Here is a 19,480-nt window from a genome sequence, read left to right on the forward strand (position 1 = left end):
GCTCATCAAAGCCTTGTTAGGAAGAGGAACACGGCAGTCATCAGTTCAGGCAGGTCAGCAGGACAAATGCGGGACAGTGGATGGGGTTCAGGTCTACCTCGGCCAGCGCTACTAATTAGAGCCGGTCATGGGACCTGTCTAAGCCTTGGTTTTCTCATCTGTAAGATGAGGGAATAACAGCTCTTTCATGGGGCTGGATAGTTCTTGTTGTTTAGTCGCTCAGTTGTGTCCGAATCTCTATGATCCCCTGGACCGCAGCGCGCCAGGCTTCCCTGTCCTTCATCATCTCCCCAAGTTTGCTCAAACTCATGTCCTTTGAGTTGATGATGCTGTCCAACCATCTCATCCTCTGTTGCCCTCTTCTCCTCCCCCCCCGCCCCCAGTCTTTCCCAGCATCAGGGTCTTTTCCAAGGAGTCGGCTCTTCGCATCAGCTGGCCAGAGTTTTGGAGCTTCAGCTTCAGTATCAGTCCTTCCAATGAATATGCAGGGTTGATTTCCTTGGATACTGGATGGATGAAAATGGGGGTGAAGGTGTTTTGGAAATTGTGTCTCCTGGTACGAATCCAGGGGATGGCTGGGGCAGGGGTAACATCAGTGAGCAGAGAAGCCATGGTGTGCAGGTCACCATCAAAGCATCCAGACACAGCGCTACCGGTGGGTGAGGCACATTCACGGGCCCAAGAAGAGGTACCCCTGAGGCACAACAGCCTTTTAAAGTGTCTGCTTGGGCAAGAAACACTCAATACATACAGAGACTGTTCCTGCCATCAGCATGGGATGGTTTGAAATAGACTTTAGGAAAATGACCCAGAACCACATTTTGAAGTTTATGAGTACAAATTTCAAAGTCAGAATTATACCAACCCTGATGCCTTTTCACTAAGGAAGCATTTTTCAGAGCAAACTCCATTAAGCTAATTTAATTCCTAGATCAATGCCTCACGTAGCATAGTTGAATTATTTCCAATTTTTTTTGGAAACTGTTTTCACTGGGATCAATTCTTTTGTGTTGCAATTTTACAAGGATTTGATTCATTGATCAGTGTTTGGACAGTAACAAATTTTACTAATTTATAACTTCTGCCATCTTGAGCGTTCTCTTATGGGGATGGTGGCCATCAAGTCCAATTCTCCTGGGTCAAAATTGTGCAGAGAGGCAAAGTTGGCCAAGAAGATTTGAGTCATTTATGGATTTGCAGTCAATAACAAATTTCACCCTGTGTGCTTTTTGTTGCTGTCAGTTTAATTTGTGTTGATTAATTCTTCCAGTAATATTCACTGTGAATTGGGTGAAAAGACGGATGGTGACTATTTATTTTTTAACTGAGAACATTCTGAGCAGTATTGTAAGACTGAGACAGAGAGAGGCAGAGAAGGAGGGAGAAAATAAGGGAGGGGAAAAATACAGATGGAAGCAGGCAGCAAGGAAAATGGGAAGACAGGGAGAGAAAAAGACAGGAAAGATAGCAAAGAGAGAGTGAGGGAGAGAGACAGAGGAGGAGAAAGAGGATAAGACAGAGAAGGAGAGAGTGAAAAGAGGGAGATAGACTTACGAGAAGAGACTTAGAGATGAGAGGGAGGGAGAAAGGGAGGCCAAGAGAGGGAGAAAGAGAGGGAAAGAAGAAGGAAGGGAACAAACAAGGAGGGAAGGAAAGGAGGAGGAAAGAAAGAGAAGGAGGGAGTTCAGTCACTCAGTCGTGTCTGACTCTTTGCGACCCCATGGACTGCAGCACGCCAGGCCTCCCTGTCCAACACCAACTCCCGGAGTTTACTCAAACTCATGTCCATTGAGTCGGTGATGCCATCCAACCATCTCATCCTCTGTTGTCCCCTTCTCCTCCTGCCCTCAATCTTTCCGGGATCAGGGTCTTTTCAAATGAATCTGTTCTTTGCATTAGGTGGCCAAAGTATTGGAGTTTCAGCTTCAACATCAGTCTTCCAATGAACTCTCAGGACTGATCTCCTTTAGGATGGACTGGTTGGATCTTCCTGCAGTCCAAGGACTCTCAAGAGTCTTCTCGAAGGAGGGAGAGAGGGTGGTGAAAGGGAAAAACAGAGGAAAGGAAACAGGGCAAACAGTTTGCCTACTAACAACCTCAAAAACAGAATAAGGTTCCAATGATACAGCAAACCCCCTCTTCTTCATTACTGCTGAATTTAACACCAAATTTCACAAACTAACCTTATCCAAGATATTGATAAATCGTGTACTGCAACCTTTTGATTTTTCAGGAGAGAAAACCGAAGCCCAGAGGAGGTTTCTGCCCTGGGTGTCCCACAGCATCAGAGTTTCCAGATCCATCTACCACCTGCCAAAGCAACGCGCCTTCAGGGCAAGGCTGTCACCGGCTTCCTGAATCGGAGGGCCTGTCCTCAGGTTGGGGATGGAGTCAGAGAAGCACTGCTGTGGGTTGTTGGGTGAGTCTGTGCTCACACCTAAGCCTTGACTTCCCTGTCTGACCGGAAGGAAAAACAATCTCTTCCAGAGGTTGTACTCTGGTTGAAGGAAGGAATGGAGGTAAATTTGCTTGGGGGATTATAAAGCGCTATGCAAATGCTATTCCTTCTTCATGCTACTGCTCACGTTTGGACCCAGGAAAAGTACTGATGCCTGCCAACATGTCAGTCTTTTATAGAGTTTCTTAGTAGATATTCCTCGGGATCAGAGTAACCGAACTATTGCAAAGGTTCCATGGTGCACAGCACATTATTTAAAATGCTCATATTACAAAGAATGTTCTCTGTTACAGACTTTTCCTGAATGTTTACTGTGTGCCAGACACTGCTCTCTGCCTGCCTGGCTCATTTAATCCTTTCAACAGTTCTAAATGCAAGTTTCTAAATTATAGTTCCTAGGTGAAGGAATCATAATTAGCATTATTTTATAAACAAAAACCCTGAGGTCCAGGAAGTTAGCTTGTCTAAAGTCCCACAGCTGACTGTCAGCAGAGAGGGAATTCGAATCCAGGATGCTTGGCTCTTAAGCATCACCACACACTCTGGGTAGAGACGGTGATCCTGCTGAATTTGTCACAAGTAGGACTGAAAGACAAGGACTCTCAAAGGTCAGAGAATATATAAAAGTGAGGGACTTGGGAAAGAATCAATGAAACCCTATTATGCGTCTGATACAGTGCCAGGAACTTCCCCTAAGTCAATTCATTCAATCCTCAAAAGAGTTCTGAATGTGTGTGTTCAACCCTGTCTGACTCTTTGTGATCCCACAGACTGTAGCCCACCAGGCTCCTCTGTCTATGGGATTTTCCAGGCAAGAATGCTTCAGTGGGTAGCTATTTCCTCTAGGATTTGGGAGATGTGGGAAATAGGCTCAGAGAGGTTATTTAAATTTCCAAAAGTCACACAGCTGGTAATTAGCAGAGTCAGAATAGGAAACTAGGTATTTCTCAATTCAAAGTCAATGCTCTGAATCATGGGGTCATTCAGAAAATAAATAAGTCAATCAATCAGCTGAATAAGACTAACCTTTTATAGAAAGTATAAATACTCTGACCCAGAAGTCATACTTCTTGAGATCATTCCTACAGAATGACTTGCCGAAATGCACAGACACCTCATCACAGATTTTAACATGACCATATTACCAAGAGCCCCCAAGAGAGAACTAACATAATAAACTGTGCTATATGAAAACCAGGGAATTCTTTCCAGCCATCGAAGAGAATGAAGGCAAAAGACACCTATGGACATGGAAGGTGCTTCAACATACATTATTAATTGAAAAACCAAACTGTGCCTTACTTCATAGAGTTTGACAGCACCCCACAAAACAAAATTTTATAATTATATGTGAACACACAAATATTTGCCAATGCATCTGACAAAGGTCTGGGAGAAACGACATGTATATCAAAGAGAGCATGCTGCTTACCTGCTGAGAGTGGGGATGATTTGGAATTGGGACACAGTCAAATGGATGCCTATTTATCTGTACTTTTTACAGCAAGAATATCTTCCTTTGTGAGAAGTGATAGAGCATAGTGATTAATGGCAGAGATGCCAAAGCCACTTCAAATCCCATCTCTGAAGCTCACCAGCAAGAGACTTAAGCTGTGCATGGCAGTGTGTGCTCAGGCACTCAGTTATGTCTGACTCTTTGTGACCCTATGGGCTGTAGCTTGCCGGGCTTCTCTGTCCATGGGATTTCCCAGGCAAGAATACTGGAGTGGGTAGCTATTTCCTCCAGGATTTGGAAATCTGGGAAATAAGGTTCAGAGAAGTTATTTAAATTTCCTTAAAAATTTAGGAGTGGGTTGCCATTTCCTTCTCCAGGCGATCTTCCTGACCCAGGGATTGAACCTGCATCTCTGCAGGCAGAGTCTTTACCTCTGAGCCACTTGGGAAACACACATGCAGTGCAGGGGAGCCAAATCTGCCATCCCAAATGGTGTCTCTTTGGCATGAGGACTAAGTTAGGCTGACTATTCTTAAGAAAGAAGAGACTCAGGAAATGTTTCTTTTTACCTCCTCCTTAACTGCCTGAAGAATTTAGATGAAGGGCTTGTTCCCAGAATAGAGCTACCACCAGAACTGTCTGCAAAGAACATGGGCTTACTATATTGGGGGAGACCAAGCAGGGGTTAAAGATCGGTGAGTCCCACTGTCTCCTGTGGCCCAGCAAACATTTATTTACCAAACATCTGCTTTTCTATCTCCATGTCATTTGCCTTCCTCTCCTGGGAAGTCCTAATCCACCCACCTCCAACATCCTTTTTTGTCTTTAGCTGAAGATGGTATTTAAGGTGAGGCTTGGGCCCTTTGGGTGAGTTACCCAGTTCTCCTGGGTCTCTTCCATATACACATTATTGAAATTTTGTTTGACTTTCTCCTGCTAACCTGTCTCATGCCAGTTTAATTCTTCGACCAGCCAGGAAAAAACTAGAAGAGTCGGGAAAAATTTCTCCCCCTCCCATGCCTGACGATCGTTTCTCTGTGTACCCAGTGCAGATGCTGGATACATCAACCCTCATGGGGCGGCTGTGAAATTAAATGAAGAATTATAGGTAAGTGCTTATAAGAGCGTCTGGCACAGAGAGAGAACAACTAAGCATTTGAGATGAGGAAGCAAGGATGGAAACTAGCCAATACAATGACTGCATCACCCAGGGGTGGGGTAGTTTACATGCAAGAATCCGTATTGCATCCTGTCCACCGACCATCATTGGGGTGACATACAAGGTCACTCCCCAAGCACATACTGGAAGGAGGTCTCCCCCGCAGACCCCAGACCCCAGAGGAGAGCCTTCTGTGGCAGTGCTCATGTTAGACACCTGTCAGAGGATGCTGTTGGGAAAACCATGCTGGTGCCCAGATGAGTGTGGTGGGTTGAACAGTGCCCCTCCCTAAAATTCACATCCATCAGAACCTCAGAATGCAATCTTATTGGGAAGCTGGGTCTTTGCAGATGTAATTAGTTAAGGATCTCCAGACAAAATCATCCTGGGCTTAGGTGGGCCCTAAACCCGATGACTTAGAAGCATCTCTCATAAGAAGAAGAGACACATGGAGGTCACCTGCAGACAGAAGCAGAGATCTGAATGATGCTGCCCAAGCCAAGAGCCGCCAGAAGTGGGAAGAGACAAGGATAATTCTCCCCCAGGGTCTTCTGAGGGAGTGTGGCCCTGCTGACACCTGGCTTTTAGACGTGCAGACTCAAGAGCTGGGAGAGATGATGTTTCTGTTGTTTTAAGCCCCCAAGTTTGTGGTTATTTATTACTGTAGCACTAGGGAACTGCCACCATAGGGAAACCTGAGGAGTGTGCCCGAGTTTATCCTGCTCCTCAACCTGCGTTTCTCTCAATGGAAGGAGGGCAGAGGCCACTGTCTGGGCCCCAGGCACTTATCACAGGGTGTGGACAGCATCTCCTGACCTGTGCTAAGAGCTAATCTGGCAGCAGGAAAACTCACACGTTCCCCCCACTGCTGCTAGGTAGAGCAAGAGGACACACAGGGCTGATGTGTTAACACGGAGACCATTTTAGCACCTGGGTCAGTGGGAGCTTGTTCACAATTTTCACAGTGGAGACAGAGAGGGCACACTACTGAGATTTTCCAAATCTGAGCCCCCGATGGGCAGGAGCATCAGCTTCTCTGGTCCTAGCCCTCAAACCTCACAACAAAAGTGCCAGCACTTCCCGGAGTCGTTCACTTGTCAGGACAAGCAGGGAGGCAGACATCATGGATGGAAAGAATCATGGAGGCAAAGAGATGCTGGGCTGAGTCTGAGTGCCAGCTCTGTCTCTCACTTATCTTTCGGAGAAGTTGCTTCTGCTCCTCAAGCCTCAGTTTCACCTTCCATAAAATGGAGAGAACTCCTGATGGGCAGAGTTGAGTCAGGGTGAAATGAGATGTCATATCTGAAGTTTGAGTTTGGCAACTCAACTGTGTTGAGTTTGGCAACCAATCAGGAGAGGTGATCCCTAAGGAGGCAAGGAGATGGAATCTGCCAGGAAGCTCCTGCTCATTCAGTCACCCCAGGAAGAATTTCCTAACCACGTGGCTCCCAACATAAGGAATGCATCCTTTGCTCAGGTGCCTTTTCTCCGTGAGCTCATTTCTTTTCTCCATTTCAATGGAAGGAGAAATACTGACCATTTTAAAAGCAGCACTAACACTTTCAAAGAGAGGAAGAGACATTTTAAAGCATGGACAAAATTAGTTCTGGGTTTTTAAAACAGTGAGCAATCAGAAACAGGCTAATTGTGCACTGTTCTAGAAATGTTCATATTTAGTGTTTTTAAGTCATGACTCAAAGCCTAGACTCTGGAGCAAGTGTGACCGCAGACAAGTTCTTCAAGCTTCCGGTGCCTGTTTCCTCGATCGTAAATGCAAATTGTGATCATTGTTGTCTCACTGGGTTGTTATGCGGTTTAAATAAGATGCTTCAGGCAATGCATTCAGAACAGTGCCTGGCACACAGGTAAATGAAATCAGTTAGTTGGAAATACCTTGCTGGGTTTCCAAAACAATTCAGGCAGGTTATTCAAACTGCAGTAGAAGAAGTTTCCAGCATATGGAGAAAGCAATTTGAGGGAACTGAATTCTGAGATGGAAAAGCAGGTAAAGCCTTAGGGAAAGTCAGAAAGCAGATATTCACGCCATAAGCTCTCTGCAGTTGCTATCAGAAGATCATAAATTAAGCTTTGAGTTATGTAGAAGCCTGAGCAAAAAGAGCACTATGAGGAATTACAGGACTTGTTGTCCACAAGATAAAAGCACCTCACAGCAAAGAAAAACAATGTTGTTCACAGCACAGAAGTCTGAGACGTGATGTAGGATGACAGTCTGAACAAACTGGTCCAGTAACGGTATCAGCCAGCTTTCTGAAATAACTGTTTTCTTGGAGGGCCCTCCGGGGCCAGACAGCATATGATGAAAACACACAGCCGGAAAAGTTAAATTAATTAATCTTTTTCTAACTCACTGAAATAACACCTACTCATTAAATGTGATAATTGTCCAACAAAACTGTATAGATTTAACTGAGAAAAGCCAAACAGCAAGGACACCGGTTCAATGTGTGTAAACTATGAACATGTGGACAAATGCCTGAAGGAAATGTAAGAAGAACTGAAGAATTATGTTCAGAAAAACACTGTTTCCTTCTTACTACAAGTAACACTTTTGTTGCAGAAAAATGTGTTAAGTAAAAGAGGATAGAAAGCCCACAGTCTTCATCAACTATAATATCTCTCATAATGTTTGATGTATTTCATTTCAGTCTCCTTTCTGCCTCTTTCTCTTCTCTGAATTTACAGAATTCAGATCCTATTTTATTCAACTCTTCCCCCATTTAAAAAGTTTTTAGAAAAAAAAAGAAGAAAAGAAAAAAAATTTCTTTTAATACTTTATGGGTGGTCGTGGACATCCCTTAAAATAGTTTTAATGGAGTTTAACAAGAAATAATTTCAAGAACAAAAAAGATTTCTCTGCTTTCTTGAGTTTTTATTAAGGGTAAAGTTGCTAACCCTCTGATGTGGTAGCAATTATTTTTGAGCTTTATTTGCCATGTGGGGGTGGACCTCAGAAACCAGGTCACTGTCGATCCGATTTTCTCTGGAGACTGTGCTATTTCATTTAGCAGAACAGCTCACCAAACCCTGAGATCTATGCCTGTTTTCGAACTCAGCAGCTGGAAAGGAACCCTCTGAGTGGGATTCTGCTTGACTGGTAAAATATAGCTAATAAAATGTGCTCAGATGACACCCTTGAAAGAACTTGTTCTGCATGTCAACTCAGCATCAGTGAGGATACTCAGGCCTTCCTGGTCTACTTTTGCCCTGGCAATTTTAGCATCCCTGGACCAGTTTCTTCTGAGGATGGAAAGGAGGATACTGGGATCTTATCAACTCTCAGATTGCCAACTGACGCATATATGTTATATAGTATCTGCATATTGTTGTTCGGTCACTAAGTTGCATCGGACTCTTTGTGACCCCATGGCCTGCAGCACGCCAGGCCTCCCTGTCTCTCACCATCTCTGGGAGTTTGCCCAAGTTCACATCCATTAAGTCGGTGATGCCATCCAACCATCTCATCCTCTGTTGTCCCTTTCTCCTCCTGCCCTCAATCTTTCCCAGCATCAGGGTTTACATGTTATTAAACTTCTGTTTGACTTTCTCCTGTTAATCTGTCTCATGTCAATTTAATTCTTAGATTAGCCACAAGAATCTGGAAAGGAGGCACAACATTTCTTCCTCCACAATAATATAATACAGAACTCTGGTCTTCAGTTTTCCTTTGAACTCTAATCTCATATATCCAACTGCCTCGCTGACACTGACATGTCGGGAGACAAACCTAAATCCTACAGTCAATAATTCTACAGTGTGAAGTACTTAGTTAACTAGCCTGTTGGTTAATTCGTTAACCTTGTAGAGCCTTAGGTTCTTCATCTCTTTAAGTACCCAGCTCATAGGAATAATAGTACTCAGCTCATAGCAGTAAGAGTACCCAACTCACAGGAGCAACAGTACTCAGATCATAGGAGTAAGAGTACCTAGCTCATACAAGTAATAGTTCTCAGCTCATAGCAGTTAAGAGTACCAAGCTCATTGCAATAATAGTACCCAGCGCATAGCAGTAAGAGTACCAAGCTCACAGCCGTAAGAGTACCAGCTCATAGCAATAGTAGTACCCAGCTCAGAGGAATAATAGTACCTCTGAGTAATGGTAGTAATGGTACCCAGTAACGGCAGTAATGGTACCCAGCTCACTGGCATCTTCTGAGGATGAAACGAGATTAAGCACCTGAAGTGCTTGGAGCTGCATCTCACAGATTGCTAGGTTTCAATCAATGCAAAGATGAAATATCAGGATGTTGTCCCAAAGGCACTTTCAACTTACCTCACCCAAACCTAAACGTGTGTTCCTCCATGCTTCTGTTCTTTCTGAACCCTTCCTCTTCTCGGTCCTGTCCACTCCAGACAGAACACCAGTTCTCAATACTCAATGAATTAACCTTGCAAAGCCCAGGAACTGCCTGTATCTGAGTCACCGGAAGTGCCAATTAAAACAGGGACTCCTGACCCCTACAGACTTGGAGATGCTGGCCCTAGCACAGGGATTCAATGCTCACCTTTTCTATGAAAACGTTTCTGATACTTGCAAATAGATGTGACCACCTTCTGCCTTTTAGTATACAGACACATCATTGAGCACAGTTTGAGTCTTCCCAATTCTTCTTCCAAACTACTCAATGTAAGAGAAGCCAAAAGATGCCTGTCTGCTTCCCAACACTGTTGGACTGGAAATGAAATCAGCAAAGGGACTTGGTGGGGAGAGGCCTGACTGATGCTTCAAAGGAAACTGGGACTTTTCCATAAATTTATATACGCATAATTGGACATGAAAGTCAGTTAAAATAAGAAAACATAAACCATCCGACTATGTCTTCAAATATTAGGCTCTTCAGAGTCGTAAGAACGTAGATTGTTTAATTTAAATCTGGCGTAAGTGCTATGCTTGCAGTTTTGCCTACTTGCCAAAACCGCTTGGAGAACATTGGCTTCTGATGACTGAGCGTTTATAAATCTAAATCTGTCTCCACTCATTTCAGCTTCAGTTCCCTCTTCTAAAGCACATGGGCCCCACATTTGATTACTGTACATCAGAGTCACCTGAAGAACCTGTTAAAGCATGCAGATTCCCAAGCACAGGATCTGGAATTTGAATGCAGATCCGGAATTCGAATCTCCAAATTCCAGAGATTCGGGCTCTGTTGGCTTAGTGGGGCTCAGGAATTCACATTTTTATTAGCATCCCTGCTGACTCAGGTGGGCTTCCCAGGAGGCTCAGGAGTAAAGAATCTGCCTTCCAATGCAGGAGACGTGGGTGTAGGTTGGGAAGATCCGGGAGGAGAAAATGGCAACCCATTCCAGTATTCTTGCCTGGAGAGTTCCAAGGATAGAGGAGCCTGGCAGGCTACAATCTACGGGGTCACAAAAGAGTTGGACATGACTTAGTGGTTAAACAACAACAACTGATTCAGACCCAGTTGGCCTAGAAACCCAGGGTCATGAAATGCTCATCCACCTTTGGTTCAGGAGACCCCCAAGTGTCAAAACAGACCTGTTCCTGAAAACTCCATCTGTCAATGTTTGCAGATCAACCCTATTTTCTCACTGATTTGCTTGATATTTTCCGGGATGTTTTATCTCCATGTATTATAAATTTCAATAAACCATGACACTTAGAAAACTTAGTTTCAGGTTTCTGTGCCCCAAGACTCTTAAAGTGATTCTGGATCCTGAAGACAAGCCTTATGTTTATATTGGCTGGCCTACTCTTTATGTGCACAATGTATTTATTGAACTTCTGAACAGTAGTTCTCAGATTTTACCTTATAACAAAATCACCTTGGAGCAGCAGGATGCTTGTTAAAATGCAAATCCAAAATCTTTACCACTAAAGAGAAGGTCTTGTGTTGAGTCCAAAACCTTGCATTTTTACAAGTAACCATTTGATTTAGGTGAGCTTCCCTGGAGGCTCAGTCAGTAAAGAGTGTGCCTGCAATGCAAGAGATCCAGATTGGATCCCTGGGTTGGGAAGGTCCCCTGGAGAAGGCAAATGGCAACCCAATCCAGTATTCCTGCCTGGAGAATTCCATGGACAGAGGAACCTGGTGGGCTACAGTCCATGGGGTTGCAAAGAGTCGGACACAACTGAGTGACTAACACAGACACACATTTGATTCAGGTAGAGTTGGTTCCCTGGCCAGAGTTGGAGACACCTAGCTGTGGAGAGTTATTCTAAATCCTTTCTGCAAAACTGACAGCCGTTTCTAATTGTGGTTTGTCTGGATTTTGCATTTTGGAAAGTTCTAAAGAAGTATTCAAGTGCTGACACAAGTAAAAGAATCTCAGAATTATTTCAGAGACTGAGGAATCCAGACCTTTTACTCTTCAGATGGGGGAAATTGAGGCTCAGAGAGGTGACATGACTTGTCCAAGGTCACAGCTAGCTAACGATAGAGCCCAGACTCAGACTGAACTGGGACTCTTGCTTAACCATAGTTCAAGGTCCCTCTTGTGTTCCAGACTCTTCTAGTAAGTTACAATTCATAAAGGAGCCTCCCCATTTCATTGACCCTGCTGTATAGATACACATAATCACTAACCACAGATGTCATTGAGACTTGTGGGTGGACAGGCGGGACCCAGCAGCTGAGCTACTTGCTCTGGGTTTTTTTAAGCCAAGCCCCACTGGATTTTAGCATATTGGGGGTAGCATAAAGGGAATATCCTGAAATCCAACAATCTAGAAGCATATAGGGCACCTCCCTGTACCTTTTGAGAAGAGAAACTTCTAGAGATGCTATACATAGTGAAGGAAGGGAACGTCTATTTTTTTTTTTAAGCTGGGGTTTATTTTATTATTATTATTACATGAGGAGTTTATTATTCCTTAAACTGCATATCCTCATGATATTTACTCTTGTAAAATAATTTCATAATACATTTCCTATTTTAAAGTAATATATTTCAAAATGAAAAATTTAAAAAGAAAATGAGATGGGAAAGGGAAAAGGCAACTCAGTGTGGTGAAGTAGACCTCTGAAAGACAGAATCTCATAATGGGACGATGATCAGATATGATCAACACAGAGAGTTTGTCAGACCTTGGTGCAGTTTGGTGACGGCAGTTCTCAAATTTAGTTCTCATAATCATCTGAGGAGTTGGAGTCATCTTTGCGACCCCATGGACTGCAGCCTGCCAGTCTCCTCTATCCATGGAATTCTCCAGGAAAGAATACTAGAGTGGATATCCACCTCCCTTCTCCAGGGGATCTTCCTGACCCAGGGATTGAACCCAGGTCTCCTGCACTGCAGGTAGTCTGTTTACCATCTGAGCCACCAGGGAAGGTCCTCTCATACTTTAGACCAAGAAAAATTCCAAATATTAAAGAGGCAACCAAAATAGAAGGGGATAAAACTATTTTATATCTGAGTGAAAAGGAGTTTTGAATTACAACTCAAAATCAGTGATGGGAAAAAAAAAAAAAAGATTGATGGGCGTGACTACACAAAATATAAATCTCCACAGGAAAAAAAATTATCTGCAAGCTCAAGAGATAAAGTAACAACAACAGAAAACTGGGACAAACATTTGTAATCACACCACAAATAAAGGGCTCATTTCTCTAATAGATAAATTAATAAGAAAAGATCATCAAAACAAGAGAAAAAATAATGAATGTTTTCAAAAAAGTAATTGCAGAAGGCTTTTAGTTACATTTGGTAAAAAAAAAAATTACGGATAATAAAAATGGTGCAAATTTAAATGTTGGCACATGTTTTACCTATTATCTTTGCAAAATTTTCAAAGATTGATGACATACTGCGTTAGCAAAGACTTTGGGGAGACAGGTACGCTTATACAGCAAGGGTTAAGGTGAATTTCCTTGGGAGGGAAATCTGTCAATGTTTGTCAAAATCACGGCTATGTGTGTAGTCTTTGGCCCAGCAATCCAAGAAATTTCTCCTACACTGGATGTGACGCCCATGTAAGGATATTCACAGCAGTATTGCTTGCAACAACAAAAGAATGATACCCTAAATATCCATCAGTAGGGGACTGATGAAATACCATATGGTACACTCACACAATGAAAAAAACTATAAATCTGTAAAAAAAAAAAATCTCTGCAGCTGTTTATGCTTTGATAGGGAAAGATTGGGAAGGATACACAGGAAAAGCAGTAAAGGTGATTACTATGTAGGGTATTGGGGCTTCCCAGGTGACGGTATAGTGGTAAAGAACATGCCTGCCAATACAGGAGACGCAAGAGATGCGGGTTTGATCCCTGGGTCAGGAAGATCCCCTGGAGGAGGAAATCGTAACCCACTCCAGTATTCTTGCCTGGGCAATCCCATGGACAGAGGAGCCTGGTGGGTTACAGTCCATGGAGTTGCAAAGAGCCACATGACGGAAGCAACTTAGCACGTACACACGGAGGGTACTAGGCAGATAAGGCACAGTGTGGAAGGGAGGCTCTCCATTGTTTAATTTTTTATTTTTGAATTGTGTAAGTGAAGTATCTATTCAAAATTTGATTTAAATAATTATCTGAGAAGCCTGTTAAACATATAAGTGATTTCCCCTAATATTAACTCCACTGAGACAGAATCTCCAGCTATAAGCAGGAGTGCCCTCACCTGTAACAGTATGTGTAGTTATTTCTTTAAAAAAAAAAAAAAAAAGACACACCCCTTTAGCTCCAGTTTCTGAATTTAAAGTAACAATGCCACGTATTCCCCTCTCTGGAGATTGAACATAGAGTAAACTCACCATCTGCCCAAGTTTGCTAAGATGGATGTTATAATCATTTTATGGCTTCCCGAGAACAATTTGTACAATTTATGGCCAAGGATGGTTTGTATATCTCTACTCTTTTTTGTTTGCATTCTTTTTAAAAATTGAAAAAGAAAAAAAAAAAAAAACCCTATTTTGTCCTCTGGGTGATAGATAGATGAAGAGAAGACCAGTCAGCCTTCAATCGTTGTTTCTAACTATTGTCCTCACATTTATCCTCATGGTCTGTTCAGAATAACAGTATATACTGATGAAAATACCACAGTGGAAACAAACAAATAAAAACTCATGCCTATGGCTAAGCTGGAAAGTTATAAAAAATCTGTCTTTTCTGATATCTACCAAAAGTGAACATCCCATATCCTATAGTTTGGCAATTCCAATGTTAGGTATATAACAAGGAAAATGTATCCACTGGTGCAATGAAAGACATGTATGAAAAAGCCCTAAGGAGCTTTACTCATAATAGCCCCATGTGGAACACCACCCTAACGTCCATCACGGTTAGAAGAGACGTGTGCATTGTGGTATATCCCCACAGCAAAAATTCTGCATAGCAATGAGAACAAAAGAACCAGAAAGACATGCAGTGATCCCACTAACAGAATGGTGAGCCAGAAAAAGGGCAATCCACAAAGAAAACACATGGTGTGATTTCATTATATGGTAGAATGACAGGACAAAAGAATCTACGGTTTTAGAAGTGAGGATGGTAGATGGAAGACAGTAGAGTAAGTTCCCTACATATGAACAAGTTCCATTCCAAAAGTGAGTTCATTAAGTCTAATTTGTTTCTAAGTCCAACAAAGTTAGCTTAGGTCCCCAGATAACTCAACTGGCTATACAGTACTGTACTGTAATAGATTTATAATACATTTCACGCAAATAATGCATAAAAAAATAAACAAGCACAAAAAACAAAGAAAACATTTCTAATCTTACAGGACAGTACCTTGAAAAGTACTGTAGTCTGGGACAACAGCTGTCATACAGGGGCTAGCATCGAGGGAACAGGCAAGAAAAGGTACTGACTGGAGGAGGGAGAGGACATGGGAGACGGGAGAGCCGAAGGATCAGGGTGGTTAGGTCACCTGGACAAATTCATCGAGCTGCATATTTAATACTTGCACATTTTCTGAATTTTTGTTATGCCTCTCAGTAAGTTTTTAAAAAGTCATGAGCAGTGTGTGAATGAGTTTTGCATAAGTAATAGGCTCGACTGCTAAATAAATGCTCTCCCAGCCCCTGTTGAGATACCAAGAGATCCTAAGGAGACTGAAAGACAAAATGCCATTGGCCACAGCTCCTGGAAATGACGCAGAAATGCGGACTTGATGGTCTAGAGGGGTCCCTCTGCCCCACCAGAAAAAAAGCAGCAGCAAGACCTTCTCAATGCCTGGCAGAATAGACAAGGCAAAGAGGCTATGTGTTAATCTGCAAGAAGAATAACTGCAGCCCGTTTTACTTCAGAATTCCTGACAGCTGGGATGGTCCATGGAAGTTAATTTTCTGGATAAGCAAAAATTTCCACTTTGAAAAATCCCATAATTTAAAACAGAATTATTTTTAATGGAACCCTTTCAGAAACACATTTCACACATCCCTGACTTTTCAAAAAGTTGAAGAGTCCATGGAATAGAATTTAACCTTTACACCAAATAACACTAGCAATTAGGTCCCATTTCAGTGCCAGGCACACTCTGAAACGCTTTACAGTAAATTTGCTCTTAATCCTCATAAAACCCCTACAAATGAGGTCTTATTATTATTCCCACTTCACGTATGAGACCAAGGGTGATTGATTAACTGTCTGAGGGCATAAAACAGGTCTTCTGTTTACAGCCTCAGTTATTTTGCATCTGCTATCTCCCAGAATGCCAACAGGTAGACGAGAATGCTCATTGTACCTCTAGAGAGACCGAGTTCTCACTGCTTTTCTCTCCATATTTCCTTTCTCCTTCCTCTGTGTGACACTCTGTAGTTTCTACAGAAGGCTACACCTCATAAACTCCTGCTCAAAATCAGATAAAAATTGATAGCACTGTGTTTTCCCCACTTTATATAAACTCCATCTCCTTAGATCTTCCTATGGCTAAAATAATCCCATTGAGTTGGGCCAACTTTTTTATCAGGTTAAGAGATCCCACTGGTTCTCTGCATTTCAAAGTGTCCTGGATTTGCTTTTTGCTTAATGCAACTCAGAAGGAAGGCTTGGATTCTCATCAGATTAACAAAAAGCGGCCCTCAGCGGGGAGGCCTCCTTGACCTCCAGCTCTTAAGAAAGTACAACACAGAAGCAGGCAAGCACCTAGGCATGCAGTCATTGTCTGTAAGGCGCGTGGACAGGCAGGCCTGCAGAGCAAAAGAAAAACCCCATCCTTACCCTGTTTTCAAGCTGACCAAGGCGTCCTCGACTCCCTTCTGATTAAATTTGGTCATGTACTGGTGCATGTAGGGGTAGTTGTTGCGGATGTTTCGCTCTGTACTGCCGTTGGGTACCGTGCCAAATCGAAAGGGCGGGGAATAGTCGTGAGGTCTCTGAAACTGCAGAAAGACAGAGAGAGAAAGAGAGCAGGAGGAGAAAGAAGAGTCAGCCATCCTTCTGCCTTGGGTCAGGTGTCAAACATCGGCATGTGTTAGCGCAGGACAGAAGAAACCCATTCAGTTTTGTGCTTCCTTTCTGCTTAATCACACCTTCCAGTTGTCTGGGAGCTCCAGGAAGTCAGAAACAGAGTCTGTCTTGTTCCTTACTGTTCCCCAGAGCCCAGAACAGGGCCCGGCGGGGTGTGCAATAGAAACTTGTTGGGATGGCATTTTTAGGTCCCATTACAGAGACTGGCCTAGTGGTAGGGACACAGAAAGAACCTGGGAAATGCTAGTTGAGCTGGAGTTAATGCATGACTTTAGTTCATTCATCCATTTTACAGTGACATTTTCTGAGATTCTCACCAATCACTCTCATCTCTGGACTCCATTTACAATTCCTTCTAATACATTCCATCAGAAGATGATGAAGGGGAGCAGAATTTGCCATCCCCAAATATGCCTCTCTGGCATATGAAGTTTTGGGGGGCTGGTTATCATTTTTTTTTAAGGTAGAGCAGACACAGGAGAAACTCTGAAAACTGAGTCCAAGTTAACCTTTTTGGAAGAAGCAAAAATCTTACATTTTAAGGGAGTCTTCCTCTCTGTAACCTGGAAGAGGAAGATGACTAAATCTCTAAAACTCTTTTCAATGGAGAAGGCAGTGACTTAAATCTGCATCATGACCATACCCTTGCTTACTGACTGTGCTTTTCCTGACCTTCCTTCCCCACTGCCACACGTCCCCAACCCTCACCGCCCTACATCTTTCTTACGTCTTCAGCTGAAGATAGAATTTAAGCTGGTGGTTTGGGCTATTTTAGGGAGTTACTCAGTTTTCTTGGGTATGTCCCATATATACAGGAGGTATACATGTTTTTCTCCTGTTAATCTGTCATTTTTCTTTTTTTTTTTTTTTAATCTGTCATTTTTCTATGGGGGGTGGAGGTCTCAACCAAGAACCTAGAAGGGTAGATGGACAGTCATTTTTCTTCCCTTACAATGATTCTATGTTATCATTTACTCTTTCTCTAGCCATCATTCATTCATTCATCTATTCATGCATGCAGGCACGCAGTACTTATCGAGGGCCTAACACATCCCAGGGCCTTCTCTGATGGCTCAGTGGTAAAGAATCCGCCTATCAATGGCGGAGACACAGATTCGATCCCCCGGGGTGGGAAAAATCCCCTGGAGGAGGAAATGGCAACCCATTCCAGTATTCTTGCCTGGGAAATCCCATGGACAGATGATGCTGGAGGCCACAGTCCATGGTGTCACAAAAGAGTCAGGCACAAGTTAGCAACTAAAACAACAACCCATCCCAGGCACAATGGCAGGCTCCGTGAAGGTTTCTTGAGCTGGTGTCCATACTAACCATTAGCTTCCCGGGCATTCCCACGTCCAGTATGGCTCCTAAGCCTCTGTGATGGCTCACTGTCCATGCTCCCCTCATCTTCCCTGATTGGCTGAGATTGTCTGTTCAGAACAGTCCTCCTCAAGATGTCCCACTTTGATCATGTGGTTATTTTTTTCACTCTATTTATGCTGTGTATTACATCAACTTATTTTCATATGTTTTCTCATCCACACATTCTTTGGATAAATTTCATTTGGTCATGACATCTTATTCCTTTCATATGCTCCTGCTTGATTTGGTTTGCTAGTATCTTGGTGAGGATTTTTGCATCAATATTTTAAAAAGGTGCAGAGAACAAATGTATGGACACCAAGGGAGGATGGGGAAGGTGGGATGGATCGGGAGATTGGGATTGACAAATATATAGCACTATGTATGAAACAGATGACTATCGAGAACCTACTATGGAGCACTGGGACCTCTGCTCAATGCTCTGTGGGGACCTAAATGGGAAGGAAACCCAGGGAGGAGGGGGGTCACTCTGCGGTGCGGGAGGAGCTAACACAACCTTGCAAAGTAGCTGTGGGCTTGTGCCCAGTCGCTCAGTCCTGTCTGTGACCCCATGGACTGCAGCCCGCCAGGCTCCTCTGCCCATGGAATGTCCCAGGCAAGAATACTGGAGTGGGGTGCCATTTCCTCCTCCAGGGGATCTTCCCAACCCAGGGATCAAACCTACTTCTCGAATCTCCTGCATTTAACCTCCTCCAGGCAGGTTCTTTACCACTGAGCCACCTGGGAAGACCCAAAGCAACTACAGTCCAATTAAAAAAAAATATTGCCCATCACCTTTTTTCCTTGTGATATCTTTGTTTACTTTAGTGTCAAGGAAAAATACTGGCTTCATAGAATAAGTTAGGAAGTGTTCCCTTACTCTCTATTTTTCTGAACAGTTTGAGAAGGATTGGTGTCGATTCTTTAAACTGGTAAAATTTACCAGTGAAGCTGTCTGGTCCCGAATGTTTCCATTCTTTAAAAAAAATTTTTTTTTTTATTGAAGTGGAGTTGACTTAAAATATTGTGTAAGTTTCTGGTCTACAGCAAAGTGATTCAGTTATATATACATATTTTTTCATATTCTTTTCCATTATAGTTTATTATAGGATATTGAACATAGTTCCCTGTGCTATACAGTAGGACTTGTTGTTCATCTATTTTACATACAGTAGTTTGTATCTGCTAGTCCCAAACTCCTAATTTATCCCTCCCCCAGATACGCCAATTTGGCATATGAATTATTTTGAGCTGAAGGCATTCGAGATCCCATGGGCTCAAGAGAAACTTTTCCCCCTTCCCTTAAAGAATTTAAATTGGGGGCCTTGCCCATAAGAAGAGTGATTATTAGAAATAAGATTTTATGACCTATGACAGGCAAACATTTAATTACTGAACATCTGTTCTTCTCATCTTCCTGTGACTCACCCATCTCCCTCTGCAGCTGCCGGCTCCTACTCTACTCCTTAGCTTGGGACGGCACTTCTTCCTGATTTTATCTTTCTGTCTCTGACCCTCTTGTGTAAGGTGGTGGGGGGTGGGAGGGGGTTCCTGTACATACAAAATTAAATGAGGTTTTCTCCTGTTGGTCTGTCTCAGGTCAATTTAATTCTAAGACCAGGCAGAAGAATCCAGAAGGAGAGAGAAAGGTTTTC

At 42.9% G+C, this 19,480-nt stretch overlaps 1 protein-coding gene across 2 annotated transcripts in view; it reads right to left on the reverse strand.

Moving 5' to 3' along the window:
- GRIN2A (glutamate ionotropic receptor NMDA type subunit 2A) overlaps nucleotides 1-19,480 on the reverse strand; it is a 430,691-nt gene that overhangs the window by 49,258 nt on the left and 361,953 nt on the right. For both annotated transcript variants that reach the window (XM_061152805.1, XM_061152806.1), the window contains one exon: nucleotides 16,215-16,375. In XM_061152805.1, coding sequence (XP_061008788.1) covers nucleotides 16,215-16,375 — 161 coding nt within the window. The remainder of the gene's footprint in view (nucleotides 1-16,214; nucleotides 16,376-19,480) is intronic.

This window comes from Dama dama, chromosome 10 (genome assembly GCF_033118175.1).
Source record: "Dama dama isolate Ldn47 chromosome 10, ASM3311817v1, whole genome shotgun sequence".
Lineage (NCBI taxonomy): Eukaryota > Metazoa > Chordata > Mammalia > Artiodactyla > Cervidae > Dama > Dama dama.